Consider the following 16,681-nt stretch of genomic DNA (forward strand, 5'->3'; position numbering starts at 1 on the left):
AGGCAAACACACAATGAGGGCTGCTCTTTTTTAAATAAATAAATAAATAAAACCAAAAAAAAAACAGTGAGGCATAGGCTATTTCCTCAAAAATATCAATGTTATAAAAAGATATTTAAAAAGTCTACAAAAACATTCCAGGTTACAGGAAGCTAAAGAGACACAACACCAAAGAAAAATTCCTGCAATAAAGAAAGAAAGACGCTGTCAAGGACATTATTAGATCAAGTGACAATGGCACACAGATGAGAAATGAGCTAAAAATGTATTATCAATATAAACCTCTGAAGTTGTGAGGTGTGCTGTGATTATGTGCGATGCAGCAAGAAAGGCAGTGGGAGAAAGAGTAAATAAGAAGGCAAATGGAGTACGGAGTTAACAATAAGTGAATCTGGGCAAAGGGTATACAGCTATTCTCTACGCTATTTTTAATTATTTCTTAAAAAAGTAATTTTCAAAAAGCCAATCCAGCACGCTCTGGACCCTAGCTCCCCAAACAACAGGTATTCATCTTTCTTTCTCTCTCTCATCTTCCTTTTCCCTCTTCTCTAGATTATTCTGCTAAGCTTGGAAACATCTTTATGTTCTATAAATAAATACATAAATACATATATATCATACTTACATAGATAAAAGCAAATACTGCTCTTGATCCACAGCCACTAAGGTCCCAGTGAAAGACTTGTCCCATTTTCTCTCTTTCCATCTCTCTTTGACCCACTCCAGCCTGGCCTCTGCCATCACCACACACTGAAACTGCTCTTGCTAAAGTCACCCAACACCCCCCAGGCTGCCAATACCAATGGAGCCTCTTCAGTTCTTGGTCTACCTGACTCTTCCACTGCGTTTGATAGTGTTGACCTCACCCTCTTCCTGGAAATACCCACTTCTCTTGCCTTTGGATCAAACACTTGATTTTCTGGTCCTGTCCCTCTGCCCCTCCAAACTCTCCTTTTCCATTTCCTCATCCTCGACCTGACCTCTAGCGGCTACAGTTGCTAAGGTTCTCAGTCCCCTCTGTCTCATGAGGTGGTCTCATCCATTCCCATCACTTCAAAGACCATCTCCATGCTGAGGACTCCCGAATTTATTTCTTCAGCCCACAGCTTTGCTCTGAATTCCACATTCATACAGACCAAGGGCCTTGACCTCATGGTTTGAGTCTTCTCAAAATTGAACTCTTGGTCTCCCCAAACCCCACATCTTCACCCCATTCTTCCCAGTACTACTTGGACTGCTCAAGTCAGAAAACCCAGATCATCCATTGGATGTTGAAATTATAAGCAACATTTTTCTTTTTCTTTTCTTTTCTTTTTTTTTTAAACCTAAGTTTTTCCATCTTTAAAAAAAAAAAATAATTTGTTTGTTTGCTTGTTTATTTGTAGAGAGAGGGGAAAGGAGAAAGAGAAGGAGAGAAACATCACTGTGTGGTTGCCTCTCACTCGCGCCCCCACCTGGGGACATGACATGCAACCTAGTCATGTGCCCTGACTGGGAATCGAACCAGCAACACTTGGCTCACAGGCCACCAAAACTTCTTTCTTTGAAACAGAAGAAAACAAAGATGTGCTTAAACACAATGCTTTACAGTCTCTATATTTAGTCTTAGTTTTATTTTCATGAATGTCTAAATAAGGGTATGAAAAAATTAATATTAACTTTGTTACCGGAAGTGTCTGGATTTACTGAAGACATCACAGCATCGGCTTCTATCTAGAAGAAAGAATAATACGGCATATAATTTCATCAAATGTTTTCCCAGAGCAAGTTCTTAATTCCTGGGGTATGGGGAAGAGATGTATTTTATGAGAAACCAACTTTGTTGAGCCCTGCAGACACGCAATGTCACAGGACATCTATGACAGTCATTTTACTCTTTCATTAATATCTATGAAACATCAGAGGCTAATCTGCTACAGACTCTAATGACTTCCAAACTTTTCCCCACTGATCAAAACAGTTTAAGCATGTAAAATCAACTGGGCTCTCACAAATGTGGCATAACCTAAAAGGTAACCTTTCCGTTTTAGACAAATACATAAATCGTTACAACGGGCCTGATGGTTTTATTTTTATTTTTTTCCCCTTATTGTAAAAGTAATGTGATGTTGAAAACTCGAAAAATACAAAAAATTATAAAGACAATTTTTAAAACCAGCCATCCAATGAAAAAAACATTTTGGCGTAACTTTTTTTGTCTATGGATTTTTAAACATATTTGAGAACACACCGTACCTAAAGTCTGGGGACCTGCTGTCACTAAAGAGTAAAATACAGTATAAACATTATGGAATGAGAACCTTGAGAGCACCTGCCATAGTTTCTCTACCTTGGGTTCCACGGCCAACACTTTCCTGAGCCCTCTCGCCTCCCCCAGTTGGTGCCTCCTGCATCTTCTTCACAGCGGCCCCTGCCCCCGTGCAAAGGTTGGTGCTCCCCAGTGGTCCACCCGCACACCATGGCCCATCACACGCCGCGTCCTCTCCTTGGGCAGTGTTCCCCAGTCTCCTGTTTTGAGCTACCACCTATGAACTGAGGAGTCCCCAATCTATCTGCAGCCCTCGTCTCTCTACCCAACTTCAGGTCACCGCACCAGTATTTAATGACTGAATGTACCCTCGCACGCGCATAGCCCCCTCAGACTTAATGGGCCCCTGTCTGAACTCATTGACTTTCTGCAGAAACCTACTCCTGAATTTTCTTACTTGGTGGCATCCTAATTGCTTCAGTCCTGGTGTCACACCACTCTTACAGCCACCACATCCAATCAGTCATAAGGGCGTGACTTCTCCCACCACCACAAAGTGCTCCCAGACACTTCCTGTCAGAGGTCTGGCTCTTCTAGTCTAAATGACTCTCAAGACTCCTGTTATAGTTGCCACTAGACTCAGACCCGCCTCCTTGTCCCCTTCACTTTCTGTTCTTCTCTAGCTTAGTATTTATCACAGGGTTTTATAAGTCTTTTTACACTAAATTGTAAACAGCTTCCAAGTAGGGTTGATGTCTTATTCATCTTTGTATCTCGAGCAACTAGCAAATGTTCTTTTTATTAAATAGGAACACAATAATTTCGCTGTGTAAACAACTGCATAAGTGCATGCGATTTATTACAAAAGTGCTTTACTGCTTCATGACTTGCATACAGTAAATATTTCATTTACTCAATGCAATACTCAAAAAAAAAATAATAATAATAAAGCAAACCCCAACCCAGACTAGAAGTAAAAATCTGTGAAATTTCACAGAGTACACATTAAGTGTTACCTATTTAATAAAACTTTATTGTACAAATGATTGATAAGTGTATAGGTGATTTACTATGCCAGTAGTTTACTGCTTAGTGATCTGCAATCAATAAAACATTTCATTACATTAAAAAATAAAATCCAACACCTCTACCAGGTATGAAAATAAAAGCTAAAATCTGTTAAATTTCATGGCATGCACATACGTGAGTCACCACACCACTGTTCCTGTCATTAAGTTCCTCACTTATGTTCTAAAATTAAAACCAACTATGAAGACTCAAAGGTGATAAAGGCAGCTGAACCCAGGTTAAATACAACACTTCAAAGGCTGAGTGCTTAGCTGACCTGCTTTAAAACTCCAGCTGAAATGACTGCAGGTTAACAGAAGAGCTGCAGTTCCTGGGAGCCAGCCCTGACGACTCCTCTGGGCTCTGTGACCAGCCACTCAGTAGCTAACATGGCCTAGTAGACGAACCACTCTGAACCAACGTGGGGTATTTATATCATCAACAGACCACATTCACTGTGAAGCTGTGAGGCGTTTTAAGCACAATGAAGGATGAAGAAGTGGGACCTCATGTGGTCCCTGGCTCCGCTGGGCTTGCCATCTGACAGGCTGAGCCCACTCATGAGCAACAATGGGTCAAAGTTATTGCCAAGCTGCTTGGTCTCATAAGGCATGAGGGAGGGCATTCCAGGCAGAATCCCAAGGGCTCCCTCTGCCCGATGAATGCAATTTAATTTCTTAAACCTGGACATGATACTGCCTCTGATTAATTCCAGTTCAGCAGCTTAACAAGAGGGCCCCATTTCTAGCACGTGATATAACAGGCAAGAGGAGCAGCCCAAGACAGGACAGGAAACTTGCCCTACTAAAGTAGGAGACTGATTGAAATTCAGCTAAACTTTCATCAGTAGTGAGTTGGAAACCAATATCCAACAAAATTTCAAATGTACCTGGGAATTGTACTTCTAGGAATTTATTCCACAGATGTACACACACAAGCACAGACAGATATAAAAGGATGCTCATTGCAGCAATGTTTGTAGGAGTGAAATATAAGGGGATGACTCTAAATCACCAAAAACAGGAAACTAGCTAATGAGAATACCATGTAACTATTTTTTTTAAATGTGTTGGTTGTGTGTGCTTTTATGTTCAGCTACTGTTAAGTCAAAAACAACAGTTATGTTTTCATGTGTTTGTCATGCACAAGAAAGTTTGGAATGATACACAAGAAGCTTAATAATGGTAACCCCTGTAGTGGGGGGTGGGGGGTTTACATCCAACTTTACACTTTTCTGCAGTTTGAGTTTTTTAGTATGTTAATGCATTACTTTTATAATTTAGACAAAGAAAAAAATTTAAATAATAAAAAACCCTTGCATGTTACTTCTGTGAAATCGCCTTTCTAGCATCTCGTATTTCATGGTCTCTAGTGAGGTGGCTTTCTAAATCATCCCCAAGTTGGGTTGTAAAGAAAAAAATGAATAAATTCAGCACTGGGCACATCTCTGAAACTGCTTAGAAGGCAGTGATTAACCTTGTAAATATCCTAAACTAGCCCCCTGCACTTTACCATCAGGATCCACGCACTATTAGATCTTTGTAGTGTCTGCCCCATCCCCCAAATACATAAAGAAAGCTGTACCTTGGAAGGCTTGTACCCAAACAGCATTACAATAGCAACTTTAAAGTCCTCTCTGCTTAGATAGCCTTTGTTATCTTCATCACACACTTTGAATACCTAAAAAACAATAAATACATTTAGTTAAGACAGAAACCTTTTGTTTGTTCTATTATTTTCTATTACTAGTTTATATTAAATTTGAGCCTCCAAAACCTAAAAGTTGGCCCATCAGTGGGCTTGGAAATGGAGTGTCATTATCTTACTTTTAATATTCAGGAAATTTTAATTATGGGCTAAAAGTTACACCTCCAAAGTTCCAATGACTTAATCGCTAAACCGACGCAAATTAATCCCTTTAAACTCTTGGGATAATTTCTACCTGAAATTCGATGCTAGGATTAGGAAGGCGAGGCAAAGGGGCTTGCTTTGAAAGGCGGGAGATGCAGGTTATGGACTATGTAGCAGAGAAGAAAAGGGGCTTAGAAGTAGCCAGAACACAGGACAGGAAGCCAGAGCCTTGCAGAACTAGGCTCGGTCATTAACAACGACCCTTTGGAAGGACAGTGCAGTCCTTGTCTCTGCAACGAAGCTCAGTAAGACACGGGAAGGGGGACCGAAGTGAGAGACCCCGGTCGAGTTAAAATCAGAGACACCTACTTCCACCCATCTCTTGTGTTCGGAGGGACTGGCTTCCCATGTCCTCGGCCGGGCCCCGACCTGGGAGAAGAACATCTCCAACGCCACCCAAATCGGGACAAACCAGCGACCTCGGCAGCCGGAGGCGGACGCGCCGCAGACCACCCTCCACGCTCGCTCCAGCCACCAAAACTGAACGTGGCCGGGCACCTCCAATGTCTTCTCACATTGGACGGCCTGCAAGCCACTGACGCTGGTGCCGCAGTTCTATTGGCCAGAGGCTTTGTTTAAGGACGTTTCCTCGGAACAGCTGTTTGGTGGAGAGGCTCCCAGGCCCGCCCCCAGCGCAGTGCTCTGTCAGGGCGGTCCCTTTAACTCCTTGCGAGCGGCTGGGGATCCCGCTCACCCAGGTGCTGCTTCAATGACTCTTTCTCTCCTTCCAGCCCTCGCAATAAATTAACTTTTGATAATTTTGAACTACGGCATTGTGATAACTATTATAAGAGGTAAAAAGAGTGTGAACAAAGCATAGACGGGATGGAACAAAACGAGCCAAGTCCGTCATTCAAGTGCACATCAGCAAGTCATTGGGTTCCAGTCTCACGGGGTCAGTTTTTGTCCTCCCTGTAGCCCCAGCACAGAGCACGATGCCCGGCACACAGCAGATGAACCAAGTGAACCTTGAGGACATTTACGCAAGTCACTTTATTTAATCTTTCCGGAGAGGAGCTTAGTATGAAACAAACTCCGAGAAAAAGTAGTATAAACAAGCACTGAGCCCAAATTCCACAGCAAACATCCTTATTAAAGGCAGAGGGTTCCGTTTTGCATAGGAGTTTATCTTAGATCGCTCTTTCTTCTACCAAATCAATAAGATTAAAAAGCGCGCACACACCGGTTTCAACGAAGAAATGAGCATTTGAAACCGTGTCAGAGGGGAGCTCATTTAAGCTTTTATTTCACAGCAGGTTTTACATTGTGCGCCCCAGGCGAGCCCGCTTCTCCCGAGACACAGGTCTTAGCCCTCAGCTACCTGAAACTTCAGCTGGTCTTCTCTCTGCCTCTAAAACCACCTCTCCCCACCCCCACCCCAGACCCGAGACCCCAGACCCCAGCCTCGAGCCCCGGAAGCCTGAGCTGTCCGTGAGGATCCCTGTAAATGGGATGAGTTTTGCTAATTAAACCAAGAGAAGGGGGTTAGCAGTTCTCTCTCTTTGTGTCTCCCCCTCTCTCCTTCTCTCTTTGTTCGTTTGTTTGTTTGTTTTGTTTCTCGAGAGAAGTGGCCAGGAGGCCAGCCGAGACCTAGAGGCAGCCAGGACTTCCCTCCGCCTTCTCCTGGGAGAACTCCAGGCAACCCCTTGGATCCGGCGGACTTTAGGACCCAGCGGCGGACTTCCCGGAAGGGGAAGGGGCTGAGCCACAGCCGAGACCAGCGCGCCGGGGCCGGGAGAGTTTGAACCGCGCGCAGGCGCCGGCGGCCGTGGCGGGGCGGGGTCCCGAGTGGCTGCTGGGTGTGGAGCCCCGGGTGGCTGCGGGAGCTAGGCTTGTGCTCCTGCCTCTTCCGGCCGGGTCGCGGGGAGCAAGCTGCTCGGATCCCGCCAAGTCGTGAGGTCCCGGCGGGGCCGGAAGCGGAGCATCCTGTAAAGACACTAGGTAGGGTCTCCTCGTGGACCTCGACTTCCTGCCCTACCTCTTAGGCGCGAGCAGCACGCGCTGCAACCGGAGTCCTGCCGGGAGTGCGGGCGCGAGGGCTCCCCCGACTCCGGTTATCATTCCGGCTTCTCCGCGTAGTTAGGTGGGTGGCCTCGGCTGTCAGGCGTGGTAGCGAGAGCATGGTGAGCGTTTACGCCATGCCAGGTACTAAACCAAACCGTTCTGTGCTCAGTTTCCCCGTAGATGGCAACAGTCGTGGTACTCAGTGTAGACTTGTCGTGAAAGTGAAATGAGTTAATCCCTGCTGAAGCGCTTCGGTGTGTGCCCGACCCGAGGTTAGCGCACGGAAAAGTTAGCAGCTGTCATGACGTCCCCAAAGTACCCCGCATCCACTCACGTCACTGCATCCCCACCGTCTTCCATCAGTCAGCTCCCCGAGTCCTTGCAGGAGCCTCCTCACTTGGATTTCTGTCTCCCTCCAAACTATTCACCCAGAGTTGTAAGGAACGCAATAGTTTTTAAAGAGGTAAATAGGGCCAAAGTATTCCCCTGCTTATCAAAGCCCTTCGGAGGAGCCCCACTGTTCTTAGACTGAAATCCAGTACCTTGAACAGGCCTTACCCCTCCCTGGCCCCACCCCCTTCAGCCTGGACCACCGCACTGTATTCCTTGACCAAGTCCTTCCCACTGCTCTTGCGATCATTACAGCCTGGTTCCCACCTCGTGGCCTTTACAGGCGGGGTTCCCTCTACCTGGAATACTGCTATACATACACACACGCACCCCTGCTGGTTCCTTTCACCCCCCAGACCTCACTTAAATATTACTTACTCAGCGTGTCCCAAAGTAAGGGCATCCCTGATTCCGTCCCATGCCTGTGAAATGTAAGGAATGTCTGTAAATATATCTTAGTTTTTTGTTTGTTTATGTTTGTGTTGGGCTTTTTCTTTCCCCCCTGAAATCTGTAAGCTCTTCTAGGGCACAAACCATTTGTATGTGGTCAACTCTATTCCCAGTGCTTGGCACGTAGTAGCTGCCCAATAAGTGTCTGTTGGATGAATGAACCCTGGAAGGGAGGTATGCTGCCCCCCTTTCATAGAGAAGGATGCTTACGTTCAGCAGTAAAGTAACCTGTCTTGAGTGCACGTTTGCCACCTAGTAATGAAATCAGGGCCCATGTTTGCCCAATATCGGCCCCAAAAGGCCTCAGGTGAGCCCCACTCCCGTGCCCTCCTGATGGTTTGCGAGCTTTAAGAAGCAACGACTGGGTGCAGTATGGTGCGGGGGAGAGGGAGAGCTAGCAGCTTTAAGAGGAGCACTCACTTGCACCCACAAATTTTTGAAGTCCTTACAAAAGCTCAAAAACTTCAAGTTGGCAGTTGGTGGGATTATTTCTTCAGAGTTTCATTCGCCTTGGCATCTGTGGTACCTCCTATGAGATAAAGAAAGTGGAAATTAGACTGTTTGGTTTGCAAAATAGAAGTGTTTGGTTCAGTACAAGTTCTTTCTCTGCAGGACTTAGCAGTTTGATTTAGGACCAGGACAGTAAGCTGGTTATCTATCACATTAGTTGGGTCCTCATGGAAGTACTTCTAGATAATGTATAAACAAAATTGATTATTTGACACTGTATTGAGGAATTTTTTAAGATCTATGGTAAGTATCTTATCTTTGGGGAAGTGAGAAATAATCACTGACGTCCTTCGGGCTCCTGCTTCAGTGAGGGAGAGCCATGTAACTTCCAGTTGGACTGTAAAAATTTGAGCATCCTCAGAGTTACTATTGAAATTTCTTCAATTGGCCTTAACCCCAGCCTAACAGTTGGAAGCTTCAGGGTCAAGAATGAACATTTTTGTTTTGTTTTGGACTTTGGCTCAACCTCTATCCCTGGGGCACCTAAGAAAAAGATCTAGGTTGAAAGACTTAAGGGAGGAGAGAAGAAGGTGACTAGGATTTTTGCTGTCACTTTCTTTGCCAAATTCCCTGGCAGGTTTTGGTAATGTGCCCCTAAACACCTGCAACGCAGCTGGAATTGGGTGGGTGGCTCCACATCTGGTCGGTGTCAGCTGTGCTGTATGTATTGTAGACGCTCATGTGACCGGGAATTTGAGAGCAGGAAAGTTAGTTCGCGTAGTGCATGGGAAATAACAATATTTCCATCTTTCGTTTCCAGAAGAAGGATAATGTCTCAGGAAGGTGACTACGGGAGATGGACGATATCCAGTAGTGACGAAAGTGAGGAGGAAAAGCCCAAACTGGACAGTCCTTCTACCTCTCTCCTCCCCCACGCTGGGCTGGGAGCAGCGTGTGAGCCTCGGTACACCTGTTCCGAGGCTCGGAGAGTCGCCCACAGGAGGAAAATGTCACCCTTGAAGTTCAGCAGCACAGATGCCGATTCAGAAGTTTCACCTCCCAAGAGGCAGAAGAGTGGCTCCCAGGAGGAGCTGGGTTGGTGTCTCTCCAGCAGTGACGATGAGCTGCCACCAGAGCGGCAGCAGAAGGCGGCCGAGGAAGTGGCGGTCAAAGAGGAGGAAGGCGCTCCTTCTCCCAAGGACAGTGCTGCTCCCGGAGCTGGAAATCACGGCCCTCCTTCCCGCCAGGCACTCAGGGAGGACGAAGATGAGTACGAGACGTCAGGGGAAGGCCAGGACATTTGGGACCTGCTGGAGAGAGGGAACCCCTTCCGATTTTACCTCACTCGAGTCTCGGGAATTAAGCCAAAGTATAATTCCGGAGCCCTGCACATCAAGGGTAAGAGGGGCAGTGTCGGGAGCTGTCACCTGCAGGTGAGCGGACCCCTGGGGCGAAACCCGGAAGGTAGTCTGGAGTGAGCGCCAGGATCCTCAAGGTCTTAATCACGATCTGGAAAAAAAATACCATTCTGACGGCAAACTGTTCACCTCGGGCAGGAAGTCAGAGGCTGTTTCTCCCAGCCCTGTGGGGGAATGCTTTGAAACACTTAAGTGCAGCGTTTAAAATTGTTAATCTTTTCCCTTAAAGATTAACCTTGATCAATAACACTTTATTAATGCGGTAGCAAAGACTTGGGGTCAGCAGTTCTCTTTGGTCCCTGGATCAGCAGCGTCCTCATCACCTAAACCTTGTTAAGGATGCACGTTCTCGGCCCCGCCCACATCACTCGGCCACGCCCACATGCCTGGGAGCGAGGCCCCGCCAGGTGTTTAACGAGCCCTTTAGGGGATTCTAATGCCCCGTCAAGTTTGAGAGCCACTGCTTGGATGCCTGGCTTTGGTTCCTGGCAAAGAAGCTTAAAAAAAAAAAAAAAAAAAGCCAGCATGCAAATAGATGTGTCAGTTCTGAACCAAAAGATGGCCTTTGGTTGCTTTGGCTGTTCCCTGGGGTGCATCTGTGTTATGTATTTGGTCATCTTCTCTGGTTATATTTGGTTTTGTCCTAGGCTCCCGAAACAGCTCCAAAGTAATAAAGGTCAAAAGAGTATGTTTTGTTATTCATAACAAGCCCCTTTCAACCATACTGGGTTTATGTTAATAAGGTGACTTTTGGAAAGCCCCTAAGAATGGGGGGCTGGTTGCCCAGTGAGCCAACCACATGATTAAAGTTGGAACTTTCAGCCGCTTCGCCCACCTGCAGGGAGAGGAGAAGGACTGGAGGTTGAGTTAATCACTAATGACCAGTGATTGAATCGATCATGCCCATGTAACAAGGCCTCCTTAAAAACCCCTAACTGAATGGGTTTGGAGAGCTTCCAGATTGGTGAACATGTGGAGGTGCTGGGAGGGCGCACCTGAGGGCACGGAAGCGTCACACCCTTTCCCCCACACGTGCCCTGTGCATCCCTTCCACCTGGCTGTTCTAAGTTGCATCCTTTTCTAATAAACCAGTCATCTAAAGTGCTTTCCTGAGTTCTGTGAGACTAGCAAATTACCAGACCCGAGGAGGGGATCCTGGGAACCCCCAAGTTATAGGCAGAAGTACAGGAGGTCTGGACTTGTGATTGGCATCTGGGGTGGGGGCAGTCTTGTGGGACTGAGCCGTTAACCTGTGAGATTTGATGCTAATGCCAAGGGGATGGTGTCAGAACTAAGTGAAATTGCGGGATATCCAGCTGGTGTCCGCAGGGAATTGGAGAATTAGTATGTGTGGAAAACCCAATGCACTTGGTGTCAGAGGTATTAGGTGAGGAGAGAAAAGTTTTCCTTTAAGGGGGAACAGCAGGAGCTTTAGAATCTAAGAGGTGGGGTTTGAGGCCTGGTTTCACCACTCCCTTGCTGTGTGCGTAATTAACAAAGGACCTACCATTCTTTACATTTCAGTTTACTCTTTTTTTAACTGGGGATTCAGAAAAAAGGGAGAAAATGCATGAAGTGACCAGCACAATAAGCTAACATGGTATATACACAAAATAAATATTATCCTTATTCCAGATGACCTTTTTTTCTGGCCCGCTCTCGAGATTAGATTATGTTCACTATCAATACTGTTTTAATTACATATCAATTTTATAATTGTATATTACATATCTTCTCTGATATATAAATGTTGGTGTATTTACTTCCATACTGTAAAGGAGTTTGAGTCTACAGATTATTTTTCTTTTTGAGACTCTCTTGTCTAGGTACTTTGAAGAAATATTAGCTAGAACTCAGTGTTTTTGTTTTGTTTTATTTGACAGAGATTGACCCAGGAAGTCAATAAATAGAGAACTATGCAAGGTTTTGCTGTATAGTAAAGTGATAAAGACTGGCTATTAGCACCAAGATACTGAGGAAGAGGAGGGAACATTAAGAGAGAAGCTTTTGCATGAATTATCTCCTTTAATTCTCACAGCAGCCTATCAGGAGATCTTACAGTTGTCCTCCTTGGATAGGTGGCATATCTACAGTTTAGACAAATTGAAAAATCTGCCCGAGGTCGCAGAGCTGTTAAATGGTAGAGCTGGGATTTGAACCCAGAAATTCAGCATCAGAATCGATGCTCTTAACTGTTTGATATATCACTCCAACATATGGAAAAGGTACGTATGACATCCATTGGGTTGGCCAAAAAGTCCATTACGTTTTTTCCTTCAAAGAAGACCCATTTTTTTCTTTTCACCAATAACTTCATTGATTTCGGTATTTTGAGAATGTCAGCTGTCTCCTGCTATTGGCTTCTAGTGGGTAGAGGCCAGGGGTGCTGCTAAACATCTTCCAAAGCATAAGACACCCCACTGCGAAGAATTATTTGGCCAAAATGTCAATAGTACCCAGAAACTTCGCAAACCACTTTTGACACATTGAATCAGCCACAGTACCTTTTCCATACACTGCACAAATCTTTTTTTTTTCCTTTGCATTTCTGTGATAACTCTCTTGAAATAATTACACCAAAAATGTTGTGTATTTTCTTCCATCTTCAATTATTGCTGCACCAAAATTTACCAATTTTGGTAAGTTTTTTTTTTTTCTTCTTTTTTTTTTAATGCACACTGATATGACAGCTGTAACAATACAGTCTAACAAAATTGTTTCAAATGTAGTTGAAGACAACTAAGCACTACTAGAGCCACCACCGTTCACAAAAAACATAATGGACTTTTTGGCCGGCCCAGTACAAACTTGTGGGTTGTTTAGAAGATGTCATTGAGGAAGAGGGACTTAGGGTGGGCCAAGAGAGTCAAGGACAGTGTTGCAGTTTACCTCCTGATGGTACAGCTCTCCCGTAAAGGTAGGAGCTTCCCTAAGAGGACTTTTTTGTACTTTTAAAATCTTTGCGGGCAGGCCTCTAGCTCATGCCTGGAAGACAGAAGACACTCAGTAAATACGGGTCAAGTAGAGGAATGAGCCCATTCCTAATCCTCAGAGGCAGGTGGGTGGTTAGGAGCAGCCTGGGTTCAGATCCTGACCTGCCCCTTCCCGAGGAGAGACTTGGGGACACAGCGGCAGCGACAGGTCCCACCTCAGAAGCTGTCAGAGGGGTACGCGTTAACACGTGGGAAGTGCTGGGAACGGTGCCCGCCCCGCATCGGTCCTGCACAAGCGCAGCCGTTGGAGTTGGCCTTGGTAATGAGGAATGGGTCCTTCTTCCTCTCGTGGTAGTGGCGGTGATGTGGCAGGAGCTCTCCGGCCTACCCGGCGTCAGGCTCTAACGAGTGTGGGGCAGGACTCCCTCGGAGATGGCAGAATGCTGGAAATAGGAGCTTAGAGCTGTGGCTGCCTCCGCCCCCTCCCTCATAGGAACCAAGTTAGTGCTGGGTGGGGGAGGCTTCTTGAGAGGGACTTGCATGGGTACTTGGGAGAGGCAAAAATTAAGAGATCTGGAAAGGAGAATGACATGTATCATTATTGTTCTTATTGGCAGCTTCTAAAATTGACTGCCCATCCAGTACTGAAGTCGTAGCTTTTAATTTTATATTGTATTTAAAAAATGCATAGTAAGTATTATTGCATAGCACAGAGAAATTCTCTTGAATGGTATGGAACACTGAAGTCTGGCTTTGTAGTAATTTTTCAGTTCACTGTTTTCTAAGCCAGATTTTGAGCATCAGTAACTATTAAGTCAGGTGTGATTATTATTATTTTTTTTATTGATTGATTTTGGGGGGGGAGGAAAAAACATTGATTTGCCGTCCCCTCACTGATACGTCATTGGTTGCCCCTTGTATGTGCTCTGTCTGGGGATGGAACCCGCAGCCTTGGCGTATCGGGATGACATTCAACCAACTGAGCTACCTGGCCAGGGTCTGCTGTGATTATTAGTACTGGAGAGTTTTATCAAAATATAAATTAGATTTAAATGTTTTGTCTTCCCAGATATTTTATCTCCTCTATTTGGGACACTTGTATCTTCAGCACAGGTGAGTTTCAGTTAAATTTTGTTGTCGTTGTTTTTGTTTTTGGATGAAAGGGGAGAAATAATTAAACAACCCCATAAGAGAATATGAGTCATGGGGACCTGTGTCTCAGTCCCGCGCAGGGTCCCTGAGATGGCACGTACCACACGCAGTTGTGGGGTCCACGACCCCCAGCATGGACCATGGATGCCACTGTCAGTGGGCTCCTGGCTCTGGATTAGGCCACAAGAACTGGCTAAGAAGTCACTTTGGACATTTCAGCCTGAGGGTTGGGGACACTGATAATCTCATGGGACTCTGGTGCAACCCTCAGGGAGGTGTGGGCAGAGAGGTAAAAGCCAGCTCAAGTATGATTTAGAAAAGTAAGAAATTTCCTGCAGCTACCAGACAAAAGTGACTGAAAGTTATGGATACTTCTGCATGTTTGGTTGCTCCTGCCACGCAGAGCTGGTCCTTTTGTTTTGATAAATCACTTAATGCTCCTCACTGTCAGCTCAATGGTCAGAAAGAAGGTCCCTGCCCCGAAGAAAGCAAAACTTTCAGGGCCTTTCATGTTTGGCTTGGCCTGGGGAATCCTGGTCTCCAGATAGAACCTTGGGGTGAATACTTGTGTGTGATCCTGGCTGGATTGAGTCAACTGTGTCCAGGAGGAGGGTCAAGGATTACTCAGGTGTGGAAAGGAGCCGCATGGGTAAGTCTGTGGCAGAACTTTTCATAATCACCTAGCAGAGAAAGGGATAAATGTATAAGCCCTTTTATTTAAATTAATCGGAGAGCCCTCAGAAATAGCAAACATGCTGCAAAAGCACACAGAGCTGATGGCCTTAGAGCCTGTTTTCTCACGCACGCCACTGACTCAGACCCCTTGGACCACGTGTCCTCATCAAGATGTATTTTAGGTTCGTTTCTGAGTATTGTAGCATAGCTGCCAGGTGTATGAATAAAACATGAAGCTTATCATTATTTTAGAGTTTCCTTCCATTAATGACCAAACAGTTCTCTGTCTAGACTGCTTGGCTGAATTACCCATGACTTAGTTCCTTTTCTTTCCCCCCATCCAGTTTAACTACTGCTTTGACGTGGACTGGCTCATAAAACAGTATCCACCAGAGTTCAGGTGAGTTCCCGGCAAAGATAGATGGAGTCACAACTGTCAAGGGCATTAACACACAAGGTTTGTGCTTTTTCAGGCAGCTATCGGCCATCTTTCCTGAATGTCTTTTAAGACCATTCAAGTCATACACACATTAAGTTATGCTGGGAAAATGACATTTTTTGATCTAACTAATCACCTGCATTCCTCATACAAATTTTTTTCATTTTCCTCCACTGCTCTGTTCAGAAGTAGATAAGGACAGTTTCCAACCTGAGTAAGAGGACTTTATGTCCAGTGTTAATATGAAGGAAGAGGTCGCTGCCACCGCCTGCCAGGCGTGCAAACATGCCAGCGCCTGGCCAGCATGCCATGCTCCGCGTACCACATCAGTGCTGTTCTGAGAACTTCTCCAGTGGTTTCCTGTAGCTTCAGCATTGACCAAGTGTTGCAGGGCTTTCCTCTATCCAGGTCCTGAAGGTGATGGGTTTTCAGTCTGTCTTCTGGAGTTCCTCAGCCTGGGGTTCGGCAATACAGACCAAACAGATAGCATCACATAGTGATAACATGCATGCATCCCGGTTTCTAACATATTTACCTGACAGACCCCCCAGCAACAAGTAAGGTCCAGGAATGCACATGCAAGGAAAATGATTATCAGATCCTCATAGTCCTTGTGCAGTTAGGGATCAGGTGGTGGAAACCATCATTAACGATAGATGAAATGCCTTTGAAATTCCCCAAGGCATTGGCACTCAATGGCTTGTATTTGACCTCTGACACGTAGAATTAGTTTTAGTTACATGTGACAGAAAATCCAAAGCAATGGTGGCTTAAACAGCGGGAAAAAAAATTCTCCAGCCTAAGAAGTCCCGGTGGTGGACATCCAAGGTCTCGATTGGGGGCCGCCATGGCTCATGGAGAGTTACCGCCTCTGTCCTTCTGTCCCACTGTGTGTGACTTCAGTCTTTAGAGTCACCTTGAGGTCCAGGATGGCACCTGGAGCTCCAGATCCCTGGCCCGTGTTCCAGGTGGCAGGGAGAAGGATGAAAGGGGAAAGGGCCACCTCCCAGCTGTGCCCCCTCCAAGCAGCCTTCCTGGAAGTCCCCCTCACCACCTGCTGCACTTCACGGAGCAGCATGCAGTCACAGGACGATAGCCACCCCTGAAAGAGGCTGTAAGTGGCGTCTTAGCTGAGCACACCCTGCCCTGAAGGAAAGGGGAAGAGAGATGGGCATCAGGAGGCAACGAGCCTTCTGCCACGGGGTCCTCCTGGCCACGAGCGTCCCTCTTCATTGCAGTGGCACTTTTGTCATTCGTCCCTTTGCATCTCGAACTGCCACCCTTTTTAAGTGTTGCCAAAATACAGAGTACAATTCCTTGTGTATCTGTTACCTGTTGAATTATCTCACCCCAAAATAGATCTGTTGGAGTTCCAGCTCCTAGTACCTCAGAATGTGTCCTTATTTGAAAATAGGTTTTATTCTGGGATAATCAAAGGAAAATGAGGTCATTAGGGTGGGTCTTACTCTAATACTGCCCGAGTCCTCATAAGAAGAAGAAATTTGGACACGCGCTCATCGTGAAGGCACAGGGAGAACACCAG

General features: G+C 45.7%; 2 protein-coding genes across 5 annotated transcripts in view; one reads left to right on the forward strand and one right to left on the reverse strand.

Annotated features, from left to right (window-relative positions):
• EFCAB11 (EF-hand calcium binding domain 11) overlaps positions 1-5,766 on the reverse strand; it is a 129,512-nt gene extending 123,746 nt beyond the window's left edge. For 2 of the 3 annotated variants that reach the window (XM_090272115.1, XM_090272113.1), the window contains exons 1-3: positions 5,537-5,766; positions 4,901-4,996; positions 1,668-1,713 (exon numbers count right to left, since the gene is read on the reverse strand). In XM_090272115.1, coding sequence (XP_090128241.1) covers positions 1,668-1,713; positions 4,901-4,996; positions 5,537-5,611 — 217 coding nt within the window. In that variant the 5' untranslated portion in view covers positions 5,612-5,766. The remainder of the gene's footprint in view (positions 1-1,667; positions 1,714-4,900; positions 4,997-5,536) is intronic. The other variant, XM_090272114.1, reaches the window with a different exon arrangement.
• Positions 5,767-6,950: 1,184 nt separating this feature from the next.
• The window catches only part of TDP1 (tyrosyl-DNA phosphodiesterase 1), a 65,298-nt gene continuing 55,567 nt past the window's right edge, over positions 6,951-16,681 (forward strand). For both annotated transcript variants that reach the window (XM_090272117.1, XM_090272116.1), the window contains exons 1-4: positions 6,951-7,168; positions 9,342-9,919; positions 13,942-13,985; positions 15,044-15,099. In XM_090272117.1, coding sequence (XP_090128243.1) covers positions 9,352-9,919; positions 13,942-13,985; positions 15,044-15,099 — 668 coding nt within the window. In that variant the 5' untranslated portion in view covers positions 6,951-7,168; positions 9,342-9,351. The remainder of the gene's footprint in view (positions 7,169-9,341; positions 9,920-13,941; positions 13,986-15,043; positions 15,100-16,681) is intronic.

This window comes from Furipterus horrens, unplaced genomic scaffold (genome assembly GCF_987537825.1).
Source record: "Furipterus horrens unplaced genomic scaffold, mFurHor1.1.pri manual_scaffold_3, whole genome shotgun sequence".
In the NCBI taxonomy this organism is placed as follows: domain Eukaryota; kingdom Metazoa; phylum Chordata; class Mammalia; order Chiroptera; family Furipteridae; genus Furipterus; species Furipterus horrens.